The 13,920-nt window shown below is 52.0% G+C and overlaps 1 protein-coding gene across 1 annotated transcript in view; it reads right to left on the reverse strand.

Annotated features, from left to right (window-relative positions):
* The window catches only part of LOC119979709 (cubilin-like), a 225,388-nt gene that overhangs the window by 71,462 nt on the left and 140,006 nt on the right, over positions 1-13,920 (reverse strand). The window contains exon 16 of the mRNA XM_038822269.1: positions 8,144-8,291. Coding sequence (XP_038678197.1) covers positions 8,144-8,291 — 148 coding nt within the window. The remainder of the gene's footprint in view (positions 1-8,143; positions 8,292-13,920) is intronic.

Raw genomic sequence — 13,920 nt, forward strand, 5'->3', positions numbered from 1 at the left:
GGAATCCAACAGTCCGGGAGCTGGTTTGTTTACTGAGTTCATTTCTCTCAGTTTGTTGCTGACTTTCTTATCCTGTGAGTAGTTTTTATTGTCCAAGTCTCTCACCATCCGGCAAGTTCCTGCAAACTCATACACTGCTCTGTTACAGACGTCATGATCTGTCTGATATTGTTTCCTTACGAATTTGTTATAATCTTTAGCCCTCGGGTTCTTATGTGTAAGGCACCAGTAAAATACGTATAGCGGTAATGTACATACGTTAATATGCAGAGTACGGATCAAATAGTAAATCAGCAGATAAGACTAGATTCGGGAAAAATAACAAAATGCCCAAACTAAAGGTTCTGTACCTGAAACAATATCTGTTAACAACGTCTGTAACAGAGCAGTGTATGAGTTTGCGGGAACTTGCCGGATGGTGAGAGACAGTCAGCAACAAACTGAGAGAAATGAACTCAGTAAATAAACCAGCTCCCGGACTGTTGGATTCCTGTTGGCGGCGCCAAAAAGGCCAGCGCCAAAAAGGCCAGCGCCCGGACTGTTGGAGCGCCAAAAGGTCGGCGCCGAAAGGTTGACGCCAAAAGGGCGGCGCCAAATAGTCCCATTCCCCATCCTTGGATACCTTCACTCATGGTGCCAACATCATGCACCAGGCTCCCCATTGCGGTCGCCACCCGAGCAGTGTAGCCTCGGTGCCACTGATTGCTGGCTCCATCTCCTGTACCCGTAGCCTCTGGGACTCCTCGAATCGGCTATGGATCTGCTGGAGTGATGCTGACATCATCCTCTGAATGTCTAGGTTGGTCCCTATCATCTCCATCAGCTCCGAGTAATACTGTTCCACAGCCTCAGCATCAGGACTGGACCCAGCTGGGTCCAGGGACTCAGCAGACCTCCAACTGCTGTCTCACCTGGGGTTCCTGCCTCGACCAGATGTTCATCATCACCAGTATGGTGTGTGTATCTGTGCTGTTGGAGCGTGGGAGTGACAGCTGTGCCGTGATTCTAAAGGTTGCATCCTCGGAGCTCTCCTCAGAGGCATTCTCCTCGGGATCAGGAGAGGGTGCCCCCCGGGATGGGTAGGCGCCGTCTGCTGCTGGACGTGCAGGAGAATGGACATGTGGGGCGGGATTCTCCGAAAACCGGCGCGATGGCTGGGACCCGGTGCCAAAAACGGCGCGCATCACTCCGCGCGGCGTCACAACACAAAAGACGCAACCCCACCCGCCCCCTCCCCACCTGGAAGACCCGCTAAGATGGCCGCCTGCCGCGCAGCCCCGAGGTTCCTGGAGCGCGACATCGAGGTGCTCTTGGACGCAGTAGATGAGAGGAGGGAGGCCCTGTACCCCGGACATGGCCACAGGGTCGCCCCACGCCTCAGCCGGCACCTGTGGAGCGCTGTGGCTTTGACACCAAGGACAGGCACCCAGTGCCACAAGAAGGTGAACGACCTCGTCAGGGCAGGCAGGGTGAGTCATCCTCCCACCCTCCTGATGTGCGGCACACCCCCAGGTGCAACCAACCCTAACCCAACCCTAACCTTAATGTGCTGCGCACCTCTGCCAATATACTTGCAACCGCTGGCGTGCATTCATATACCTGTCTAACACTGTTGCCCTTTACCCCTGCTACCCACCCACCTGCCCCCCCACAGGAGAAGCGTGCACACAACAACAGGGAGCGTCAGAGGGCTGGAGGGGGACCAGCTTACGAGAGACCACTCACCGTTCAAAGGAAAGGGCCCTGGAACTGGCAGGAGGACATGAGGACCAGGAGGTTGCCGATGCAGAGGTTGGGGGCCCACCCAGCAAGTGAGCCACCCATGGCCCGTCCTGATTCCCCCCTCCCCATATCCCCCCTCCCCATATCCCCCATATCTCACCTCCCCCATATTCCCCTCCCCCATATCCCCCTCCCCCATATCCCCCTTCCCATATCCCCCTCCCCATATCCCCCCTTCCCATATCCCTCCTCCCCCATATTCCCCCTCCCCCATATCCCCCTCCCCCATATCCTGCATATCTCCCCTCCCCCATATCCCCCCTCCCCATATTGCCCATAACCCCGATCACCGCCCGCGTGTCTAACCATGCAGCTGTATTGTGTATTGCAGGACCAAACGTTGAGGCACCCGTCCCCGCGGATGCCGACCGCCGACAGGACGCCCCAGGGCGGCCACGAGAGAGGGACAGACCCAGCCCTCTGGCATACGACACCCGCAGGACGCCCCAGGGCGGCCAAGAGAGAGGGAGAGACCCGGCCCCTCTGGCATGCGACACCCACAGGACGCCCCAGGACATCACTACCCAGGACAGCCCTACCCAGGACAGCCCTACCCAGGACAGCCCTACCCAGGACACCACTACCCAGGACAGCCCTACCCAGAACACCACTACCCAGGACAGCCCTACCCAGGACAGCCCTACCCAGGACACCCCTACCCAGGACACCCCTACCCAGGACACCACTACCCAGGGCAGCCCTACCCAGGACACCCCTACCCAGGACAGCCCTACCCAGGACACCCCTACCCAGGACACCCCTACCCAGGACACCACTACCCAGGATAGCCCTACCCAGGACACCACTACCCACGACAGCCCTACCCAGGACAGCCCTACCCAGGACACCACTACGCAGGACAGCCCTACCCAGGACAGCCCTACCCAGGCCATCGACACACGACACCGAAATACAGGACACTGACACACAGTGGACGGGTGGAGACGAACCGCCATCCCAGAGTACCATGGACTCTGAGTCGGACGATGCTCACGACACAACGCCACTGCTGTCTCCAACACCCTCCACCATCTCAGAGACACTCACCTCGGTTGGGCACTTTCGTGATGTGGCTTGTGGTCCACTCACTGGTGCGCACAACACAGCTGTACCGGTACAGCAGGTGGAGGTAGGAGCAGCAGAGGGGCCGGGAGGTCGGACGGCATCCTGGCGCAAGCGAACATCTGCCGCCCAGACGGGTCCCGGGTTCCTGGAGTTACCACACCCACCCATAGACCCGATGCAGCCACCAAACCTGGGAGGAAGGAAGAGGATGACGGCTGGCTTGCAGCAGCGGCAGACGCAGGTGGAGGAGTGCGCCCGCGTCCAGGAGCTGGGAGTGGTGCCAGTCATGCGTGCCACCCAAGTCGAAACCGCACAGATGGCATCCGTGGTGGAGGCAATGGGTGCAACAGTGTCAGACATGGGGAGCTTGATGCGAGGCCTGGGGTGTTCCGTGAAGTGGGTGTGTGGCCCAGGACATGGCTTCCCTCTCACAGGAAGCCAGAGCCAGTGGAAGGTGGCAGAGGCGCTCAACGCCGTGGCTCAGTCTCAGCAGGCCATGGCGCAGTCCCAGCAGGCAATGGCCCAGTCCCTGCAGGCCATGATCCAGTCTCAGCAGGCCATCGCTGAGGCCATCGACGCCATTGCCCATGTGCTAGCCAGCGTCGCACGGTCACAGACAGGGATGGGCAACACCCTGAGCTCCATGGCTGCAAACCCGCAGACCCTTGTCGATACCAGCACGGGCCTCCAGGACTAGCAGCGGCAGATGGCCAGAGGGCGTCGGATGGCCAGTCCGTTCGCACCCCCTGCAGATGGGCCATCCGGCACCCCGAGGGAGGTGGAGGTGCTGGGGCCCGTCCCGGGTCCCCCTGCAGGGGAGGTCCTGGAACACTGCAGCACCTTGCCCCCCCTCCCCCCCACCCTTCCGTCCAGGTGCATCTGGTGGGCAATGGGCAGGACAGGCTGGCAGCTCGCCTTTCCAGTCGCCTGAGCCGCAGCCTGGCCCATCTAGGCCGGGCCGCCCCAGGAAACAGCCGCCAAAGGGATCCCAAGTCAGAGGGCAGGAATCGCAGGAGTCCACCTCCAGTTCTGCTGTACCACCTGGGGAACCACCTAAACGTAGTCAAAAGGCCCATAAGGCCAAACAATTAGACACTGAGTAAGTTGGCATGGGTACAGGGCACAGACGAGTTTTAGGGGCTAGGGCACGTGTATGGACTGTTTGTTATTAAAATCACTTTCACACCTAGAGAAGCTGCCTTTGTGCTCTGTCCGAAGCGTTCGGGGGGTGTCATGTACGTTGAGCGCCAATGTGTGTGTGAGAGGTGGTCTTACGTCGGCCCCAGGTGAGTGTGCCCCCCCCCCTCCCCCTGGGCCGCCCTCTCCATTTCCCCGGGCAGAGGATGACACCGTGCGCTGCAGTGTCACGGCCGCATGCAGGGACGGTCCGGTGGAGGGTGGTACTGTGTCCATGGGTCAGACATTGTCCAACGATGTGGAGCCAGGAGCTCAGCATAGAGCGGGTCGTCATCATCCTCCATGGCCTGCAATAGACATGCTTCCACCGGCGACCGTGTGAGCCCGGCCCATCGTGCCGCAGGTGGATCTGCAATGGAAGGCTGGTGTGCATGCGGGTGGGATGGGGGTAGTTGCTGGGTGGGTGGGGGGGGATAGGTGAGGGTGTTGGTGCTTGGTGGGTGGGTGAGTTAGGGTGTTGGTGTTGGGGAGGTGGGGGGGGGGGAGAGGGTGGTCGGATGTTGCCATGGTGTGCGGTATGTGGCCATACTCGACGATTCCCACGCCCCCTAGTCAGTGAACCGGGCGGCTATCAGCCCATCCCGTGCCGATGTCCAGCCCATCTGCCCTGACCATTGCCCCCAACCCCCTCATCTGCGGAGGACTGCGCCTTTTCCTGCTGCTCCACTCCCCCCTCCTCTGCCTGCGGCACATCGCCCCTTTGCTGGGCAGTGTTGTGCAGGACGCAGCACACCACAATGATGTGGCCGATCGTATCTGGCATGTACTGGAGAGCCCAGAGAGGTCCAGGCACATGAAACGCATTTTGAGCACGCCAAAACACCTTTCTATCACACCCCTTGTCGCTGCATGAGCATCGTTGTAGCTGTTCTCCGCGTCACTCTGTGGCCTCCGTACAGGCGTCATCAGCCACGACCACAACGGGTAACCCCTGTCGCCCAGCAACCAGCCCCTCAGCTGGGGTGGCGTCCCTCGAACATGCCGGGGATGTAAGACCGCGACAACACGTATCAGTCATTAACACTTCCCGGGTACCGGGCGCGGACGTGCAGGATAATCATGTGGTGGTCGCAGACCACCTGGATGTTCATGGAATAGGTCCCCTTCTTACTGGTGAACAGGGCCCTGTTATCTGCAGGTGGCCGCACGGCGACGTGCGCATCCCATCGATCGACCCCTGGACCATGGGAAAACCGGCCACGGCAGAGAAGCCCACGGCCCGGGCATCCTGGCTCGCCCGGTCCACAGGGAACTGGATGTAGCGGTCCGCAATGGCATAAAGGGCGTCCGTCACTGCCCAGATGCACCGGTGCACCGATGTCTGAGAGATGTCGGACAGATCCCCACTCGGTGCCTGGAATGACCCTGTGGCATGAAAGTTCAGGGCCACCGTGACCTTGACAGACACGGGGAGAGGGTGTCCTCCCCCAGTGCCACGCGGTGCCAGGTGTGCCAGAAAGTGGGGGTTTCCCGGCTCATCTGGAGTCTCCTCCTGCATTCCCGATCCGTGAGGTCCTGGTACAACGAACAGGGCCGGTACACACGGGGCCTCGTCCGGCGTATTCGTCGCCGTGGCGCCACAACGTCCTCCTCCCTCTCCTCGTGCTCCTCCTCCTCTTCGTGCTCCCCCTGCTCCTCATCCTCCTTGTCCTGTCGGGCGGGTGGCCCTCCAGCCTGGGCGGCTGCCGCCTGCTCCTCTGCAGCATGCTCCTCTGCGGCAGCCTGGCACGCTCCTCTGCAGCATGCTCCTCTGCGGCAGCCTGGCACGCTCCTCTGCAGCATGCTCCTCTGCGGCAGCCTGGCACGCTCCTCTGCAGCATGCTCCTCTGCGGCAGCCTGGCACGCTCCTCTGCAGCATGCTCCTCTGCGGCAGCCTGGCACGCTCCTCTGCAGCATGCTCCTCTGCGGCAGCCTGGCACACTCCTCTGCAGCATGCTCCTCTGCGGCAGGCTGCGGCGTCTCTCTGGCACGCTCCTCCTCCTCCTCCAGGGCAACATGTAGAATAGCAGCTGCCGCCATGGCGGCCAACATCGCTGCGTGATCAGAAAACATGACGGCCTGCGGGGGGTGGGGCGGCGACAACGACAGCATGTCATCATTGCCTGTACCACCCACCCGCAACCCCCCCCCCCGCAGCCAGGTGCCATGGGCTGCATGGGTGCAACTGTTGGAGGTTGGCATCTAGCCAGGCGGACGATCTCCCTTGCCCTCGCCCCCCTCCCCAGCACTCGCCCCCCTCCCTGGCACTCACCACCCCTCCTGGCACTCTCCCCCCCCCCCCCCCCTCCTCAGCACTCGCACACTCCCCCCGTCCCCGGCACTCGCACTCACCCCCGCTCCCCGGCACTCAGCCCCCCTCCTCGGCACTCGCTCTCTCTCCCCCCCCACCTCCCCGGCACTCACCGCCCCCCTCCCCGGGACTCGCTCTCAGCCCGCCCTCCCCGGCACTCACCCTCAACACCCCCCCCTCCCCACAGAGCCCACCCCCCACAGCCCCCACCCCACACACCCCCCTCCCCCACACACACAGACTGCGGCCTCGCCATCACGCAGTGACCTACCTCCACACTGTACGTGGTCACGTCGGCAGGACTTCAGCCCACCCGGCCAGGAGAATACAGGCAGCCCCGGGGTCCATAGCATCGCTCCGGCCCCCGCCATTCTCCGAGGCGGGCGGCCGATTGATGCCTCGCCGACTTTTCAGCATTCGGAGACTGCGGGGGCAGGCTTCACGCCGGCCCCCAGCTATTCTCCGACCCGGCAAGTGCAGTCCCGACGAATCAGGGCGAGCCTGCATTCGGGGTGAGAAGTCCATAAGGCCTCATTAAGTGGACCAATTAACGCTGAATAGTGTTGCCAGCCACGAATCCCCGACAATTCCCGCTCGCTGGCATCCTTGGACAGTTTTTCGGAAGATCGCGCCTTAGGATTAACTATTGCAAGAACTCCTAGTCAGAGTCTCACATTCTATGATCTGTAAACTCAAATTTGTCCAAAATTCTGCCACCCGAATCCTTAATCACATCGAATCCTATTCACCATTTAAACGTGATGCTCACTGACCAACATTGTCTCCTGGTTAAACCATACCTCCACATGACAGAAGGTTTTCTGGTAGGATTAGCTACCAATAGGAGAGGACAGGATGAACATTTTATTGTATTAAAGCTCCTTGAGAAATATAAATTGCTACTTTTTACAAATGCACTTTGAATCACTTATTTCTCCAAACATATGGTGGCAGCACAATCTCCAAATTAATTTCAGCTACAGTTCTAAGATTCATCTTTTTGTCTCGGTTTGCTGAGACAAAATTACAAATTGAATGTTCTCTGTTTTCTGTCAGGGAAATTGTATGATAATTTTCAGTGTTGGAACAATGTTCAACTTTCTTTGCTGATCAATAAAGCGAGACAGCTTCAGGAAAATGCAGAGATTAGGGCACAAGCAGTGGAAAGGCTGACTGCCTGGTGCTTTATAACCAAGAAAATGTGTTTGTCACACAAAAGCTCAGCAAAAGTGTCTCCCAATCATAAACTCAACACCCTGATCTGAGAGAGAGTCCTTCAGTCCAAGGATGCACAATAGTATGAAAGGGGGTTCTCAGCAGTTGCCTACAGGGAACCTGGATTTATTGGGGAGAGAAAAAGGTTTGCCTGGAAGCTGACTGTTGACAGCAGGAAAGTGAACACACATGTGCATGAAGCTTTTGTTGTTGTTGAAGACAAGTTGATCTTTGAAGAAGTGAAAGCTCTTCTAGTTGATGAAGATGACTGGTCTTGGTGGCCACATGGGTGTAATCAATGATACCTTGCATGCCAGGGAGTTCAGCTATTGTGACAAAATCCTCTGTGCGATGTGCCCAGGAGGTACCATCTGTATGAAATTAATTGTACTGTCCAGCTATCGCAATAAGGGTATGTGTGATCTGCAAGATACAGTGGTATGCAGCTGCTTGTGAGACACCAGCAAGGTTTACAGCAGATTCTTAGAAGGCACGAGAGGCTAAAAACATCAATAAATCCAATGGCCATGGTTATTAGCCAATAGATACCTCTGACATTATCCAGTAACACTGAGTAGAAACACTGTTACTCACTGAATATCAATGAAGACTAACTGTATTCTTTCATCACTGTCCACAAGTATATACCAAGTACATTTCGCATTGTTTGGATATCTCCGTGGATAATTGGGGCTGGTAAATGATCCACTATCATCGTCAAGTTTGCCTCCACATTGTGTATCTAGTAACAACAATGAAATGAGAAAATAAGAAACTTGAAATATGCTGTATTTTTGTCCTCTAATATATCTGTCTTTACTCTCCTTGAGAATTTACCCCTTTAGCTCTGATATAATTTGATGAGTCACACTTCAGCAAAAATGATTTTCTCCATAAAGTGCCAAATCTGAACAGCACAATCTTATGTTCACCCATTGTCCATGGTTTATTTCATTTTCCTTTTTTAAATCCATTTTCCTATTTACAATTGTAACATTTACAACATCACCAGCATAGACTCGGGTCATTGATATAACTTTAATAAATAACAAATAATATTGTTTAATTATGTTTAAACTGTACTCTGAAACATCCTTTGTGTTGAGCAGTTGAAAACCACTCAATATCTTGGCTCACATGCAAAGAAAGACCTCTTGGTCAAAACAAAGTACTGCTGTTGTGTATAATACAGCACCCCATTTAAAATCATTAGTTTCAGGAAAGAAACCTAAGAGGAGAAAGTTATGATGTGAAGATTAAGGAAAACCAGGTCACTTCAGCCAATTAAGTAAAATAGTGTTCCTTACTGTTTCATTATTATTGAGAGCTCATCATAGAGAGACAAAATACTCTATAACTTTCTATGTATAATGTGAGCTGGTGCTGAAAACGTTAAATACGTGTTTAAAATTCAAATACCGTTTGATCAAGACTAAGTAATGATAATGTTTTGGAAAGTGAGGGAATTAATTTATAAAACAAACATTTTTTAGCTGGAGCAATTTTGTATCATCACTTCTTCCAAGGTTTTGGTCACTGTAAAGGCAGACAATATAAGTTAGAAATCCTGAGAATCTTTCCTGCTCTAGATTTTCCTCATTTCCTCGATTTGCGGCAGGAGTGTTGACCTGTTCCTACAACCTGGATTAATCAACCAAGGCTGTTTAAAACCTATTTTTGTTGTCAAACTATAATTTTGAGAATGTACCCCAAACAATACAGTTCACATGATAGACTCAATCCTGCAGGAAAAGCAGAGCAATTGGGCTCTAATTGGTGGAGCCCACTTAGAGCAGGAAAACACTGTCCCAGACGTTGAGAGGTGATGGTGACTTGGGAGCAGTTCAGACGGATCTCCTTATTCTCGTCACACGTTTCTGAAGTTAACGTCAGTAAAGCAGCAACTAGGGTTCCGACATTTGTGCCCGGCAGCCTGAGGCAACAGTGAGGTCGCGACCTTATGTCAGGGTGTGAGCCTGCAATACCTTCAGCAAGGCCAAACGCCGTCGAGGGGAGCAGCGGAGCGACTCTGAACCACCAAGCCAGGATTGTGGAGTGGAGGAGGGTAACCAACTAAAGAAAGAACAGAGGCCAGGCCATGGAAGGACAGATAAAGCCAGCAAGCATCAGCCAGATGCACAAGCAGTTATCACTTCAGCCCGGCCACCCGAGCGAAAGGTGAGCAGTTGAGAGGTGTGAGGGCCAGGCAGGCGCTGGCGTGGTTTACAGGGAGCAGCGGGCAACTTTACCACAGTTGAAGGGCTAGACAACTGGACTAGCGAGGGCGAGAGCATAGGCCAGGTTGCCAGTGTGGTGTTCCTCGTGTCTTAATAAAGCTTGTAGTCTCAAAGGTGGAGAAGATGCTTTATTGTGAATTCGTTCTCTCTTCAGAGCTTAACTTACGGCTACCTCAAATGCTACTGCCTGTGTGTCTGTGTCCTGCCACGAGTTCTGCCTTCCGTGAAGTGTGTCCTCACTTCCTGTCCCTGTGATTTTATAGCTCTCCCGTGCTCCCTCTAGTGCTTGCTCAGTTGTATTGCATCTACTCAGATCTACAATCACCACATCCCCCCTTTTTTCTTTACATATTTTCTGTACATCGTTAAAGAAAATTGTACAAAACAGTTACTTATGATATGTGTATCTATACAAGTGATGGTGCTATTGCATATTTTACAAAGCCAATTTATATTTATGAGTCCAATCTTAATAAGAACATTTATGAGTCCAAACGTGATGAATTTATTCACTGAGTTTTTTCTTTTGTTGTTGACGTGGTGAATGTTGTCATTGTTCTTGTTATTTTAAGTAACCAATGCGTCATCCCGAGGTGTTTGCATGGTCGAACCACTGATGTTGACTGACATGGACTTTTTTCTGTGCTTGTGGTATCGATTTATTATGTCATCTGCCTTGAAAGCTGGTGTGCTTGCTTGTTCTGGAGCAGATGTGAGTTTGCGCGATTCGTTGTCATCCCATGGCATGTTTGTAGTCTTGTCATTGTTTTGCAGTGTGCTGTGGCATTGTCCTTCATGTGCAGAGTTGTACCATTTTATACAAGTCGTTGTTTCATTGCTGTTGTTTCTGTCGTTCCTGTCTTTGTTGTTTTCGTTGCCGTTCTTGTTGCTGTTTTTGTCGTTTCTGTTTTTGTTGTTGTCGCTATCTTTGTTATGCTTCTTGTTGGTTTTGTTGTTCTTCTTGTAGTTTTTGTCGTTGTGCTTGTAGTTTTTGTTGGTGCTGTTGTTGTTCTTGTTTCTGCAGTGCTTCTTGCGATTTTTGTTTTTCTTGTTATGCTCAATGAGTGTCCCGTGTGGATAATTTGAGTCATTGTCACAGTTATTGGAGCGAGTGTCCTTTGTGGAATCTGTTGCATTTAACGTTTCGTCTCGAGAATGGTGAGAATGATCTGATGTTGCATTGATGCTGGTGACATCAGTCATTTGTGGTGGATTTGATTCCTCGTCTTTGCCTCCTTTGTGCTCCTCTTCTGGAGTCAAATTCTTCACGATTTCATTTGACGCGGTCTCTCTGGACTCTTGGTCCTCCTCTTCCGGAGTCAAAATCTTCATGATTTCAATTGACGTGGTCTCTCTGGACTCTTGGCGCTCCTCTCCTGGAGTCAAAATCTGGATGGTTTCTATTGGCGTGGTCTCTCTGGACTCTTGGGTGGCCCTACTCTATGCTTCTGTACAGACAAGCTGAGAACTGTCTGTCTCGCTGTGATCCTGTACCTCCTGTATGTCGAGTGTGATCACCTTGTCACTGTTTTCGCATGCAGTGGGTAGATGTACATTGTCTTCTTTTTGATTATGTGAGCTTGGTAGACTTTCATAGTCTGCTTGCGGTTGCTCAGATACGGTGGGTTGACCTTCATGGTCTTGTTCATACATGGTGTTCGCCAGGGAGTGTTTGCTTGCTTTCCCTTTTGGAGTCTTTCATCACTCTCACTGTGGAGCCTGTCATCGCTCTCTCTGTGGAGTCTTTCTGTGCTCTCTGTGTGGCGTCGTCTTCATCTTGGGTATTGCTGTCATCCAATGTATCGACGATCTGCCATTGCACCATGGTGTTGGATTCATCTACCACGAGTAGATTTGTGTTGAGCTTTGCGACCGTGTCGCTGATGCTGTGATCAGCATATCCGAATAACTCAGCCATGTCTGAGTAGTATTCTTCGAAAACCAAATCATCTTGGTTGGATTCATCTACCACGAGTAGATTTGTGTTGAGCTTTGCGACCGTGTCGCTGATGCTGTGATCAGCATATCCGAGTAACTCAGCCATGTCTGAGTAGTATTCTTCGAAAAACAAATCATCTTTTTTTGTTTCGGATTTCTTTTTGTTCTCTTCACTTTGGGTGGTGCAGACTGCTTTTTCCAGGGCGTTGTGAGAGTTGTTTTCAACTGCTGGTTTAAGTTCAGGCGTTTTTTTGTGTTCTGAGGCAAGAAAATTTGGTTTTACCGCTTTAAGTATCTTGTTTTCAATTATCGGGCATTTCCCTTTTAAGTAGGCGTGGTCCGGATGCTCAGACGTCATGACGCTCATGACATCATGCGTAGGAATCAATTGCGCATGCGCAAATCGGCCTTCCTTTACTGTGCGATTTTGTGTCCACTGCGCATGCGCGGCTTGCGCATGCACATAACGATCCGCGACCAAAACGTTTTCAGACTGCGCATGTGCGGCGTGTGCATGCGCATGACGATCAGCAACACACACTTTTTTAAACTGCGCATGCGCAGAACGATAAACGGGTGATTGTAACTGCGCATGTGCGGCTTCCGGTTCCTGCGCATGCGCAGACGCAGTTTTTTGTTCTTCGTCTGCCCGAGACTGTAAAATGTACTCCAACGCCATTTTATCGCGGATTTCAGCGTTTTTTCTTTCTGAAAGTTGTAAGTTACCTTTTCCTTTCGATCTGGACTGGATTTCAGCGCTTTGGCTTTGTGAAAAATTCAAGTTATTTCTTCTTTTTGATCTGTACTTTTCACTCGCGATTTCTTGACCGAACCCTTTCTTTTTGTAGAGTTTTGCATCACTCAATCTCTGTGCAGTTTGGCCTCTGAGCATACCGTGCTGTTCAAATTCCTTACAGTACTCTTCAAATTTGTTTAGTATTGTTTGTAAGTTGTTGCTGTCTTCATCTTTTGAGTATTTAAATCCATTATATACTTTCCTAGCTTCATGTCCTGCGATGAGCATTGCTATTTTAATTTTGTCTGAAGCTGCTGCTACATCATTAGCTATGATATAAAAATCGAACATTTGTTTAAATATTTTCCAGACATTTCTTACTTTGCCGGTCGTGTCCAGCTGAGGTGGGGTTCCAAGTCACATCTTCGAATAAGCGATGTCTTCCCAAGTCCACTGTCCAGTAGGAGATTTCCATGCCATTTTGTTCTTTCTGTGTCTGCAGCTGAGTTGTCCTGTGGTAAGCGCCTGAAGCCACTCTTGGTACCATGTGTTGTTCCTCGTGTCTTAATAAAGCTCATAGTCTCAAAGGTGGAGAAGATGCTTTATTGTGAATTCGTTCTCTCTTCAGAGCTTAACTTACGGCTACCTCAAGTGCTGCCTGCCTGTGTGTCTGTGTCCTGCTACGAGTTCTGCCTTCCGTAAAGTGTGTCCTCACTTCCTGTCCCTGTGATTTTATAGCTCTCCCGTGCTCCCTCTAGTGTTTGCTCAGTTGTATTGCATCTACTCAGATCTACAATCACCACAGCCAGTAGCAGAAACCAGGCAGCCAGTGAGCCGCCACAGGCACACCTATGAGCTGAGGTCATCAAGGGAGCAGCTGCAGGGGGGACTCGATCCCCCTAGGCCTGGAGGAGGAGGGCAAAGAAGCCAGGTTTTTCTGAAAATTCATATTCGGTGAAGTCAAGGCAGATCAGTCAATGTGAAGAGACACTATGAATCTGGCAGTCAAACATGCAGATAGTTGAAAGCAAGGCAAAGGGTTGAGGCTCGGCAAAAAGACAGTTTGGCACTTTATTTTCAAAGATTTCAAGTCTTGAGAAGTGCCAAAACTCCACTTCCATCCTCAACAACAACATCCACTAATGGTTTTGGTGACTTGTCTGATGACTGCGACCTGCTGATTTCTGGAGACAACACAAGCTGAAAAGCTTGAACAAGAAGTGGACTCTGAAATGGGAATGAAACTACAAGATACTGCTCAAGCTCATTCTTGTTCAGCTGATGTGAGGGAAGAAACCTACCCTGAAGACATTTTATTATGGCCAAAATCTATTCCACTGGGTATGATTGGATACTTTGTAATAAATAGACCAGAGAACATAGGAAATATGGAAAATGTGAGAAAAGCATTTTGACGTTTGCATCCTATTCTCTGAGGTGAAGGGAAATGGCATGACGGA

Source organism: Scyliorhinus canicula, chromosome 16 (genome assembly GCF_902713615.1).
Source record: "Scyliorhinus canicula chromosome 16, sScyCan1.1, whole genome shotgun sequence".
NCBI lineage: Eukaryota > Metazoa > Chordata > Chondrichthyes > Carcharhiniformes > Scyliorhinidae > Scyliorhinus > Scyliorhinus canicula.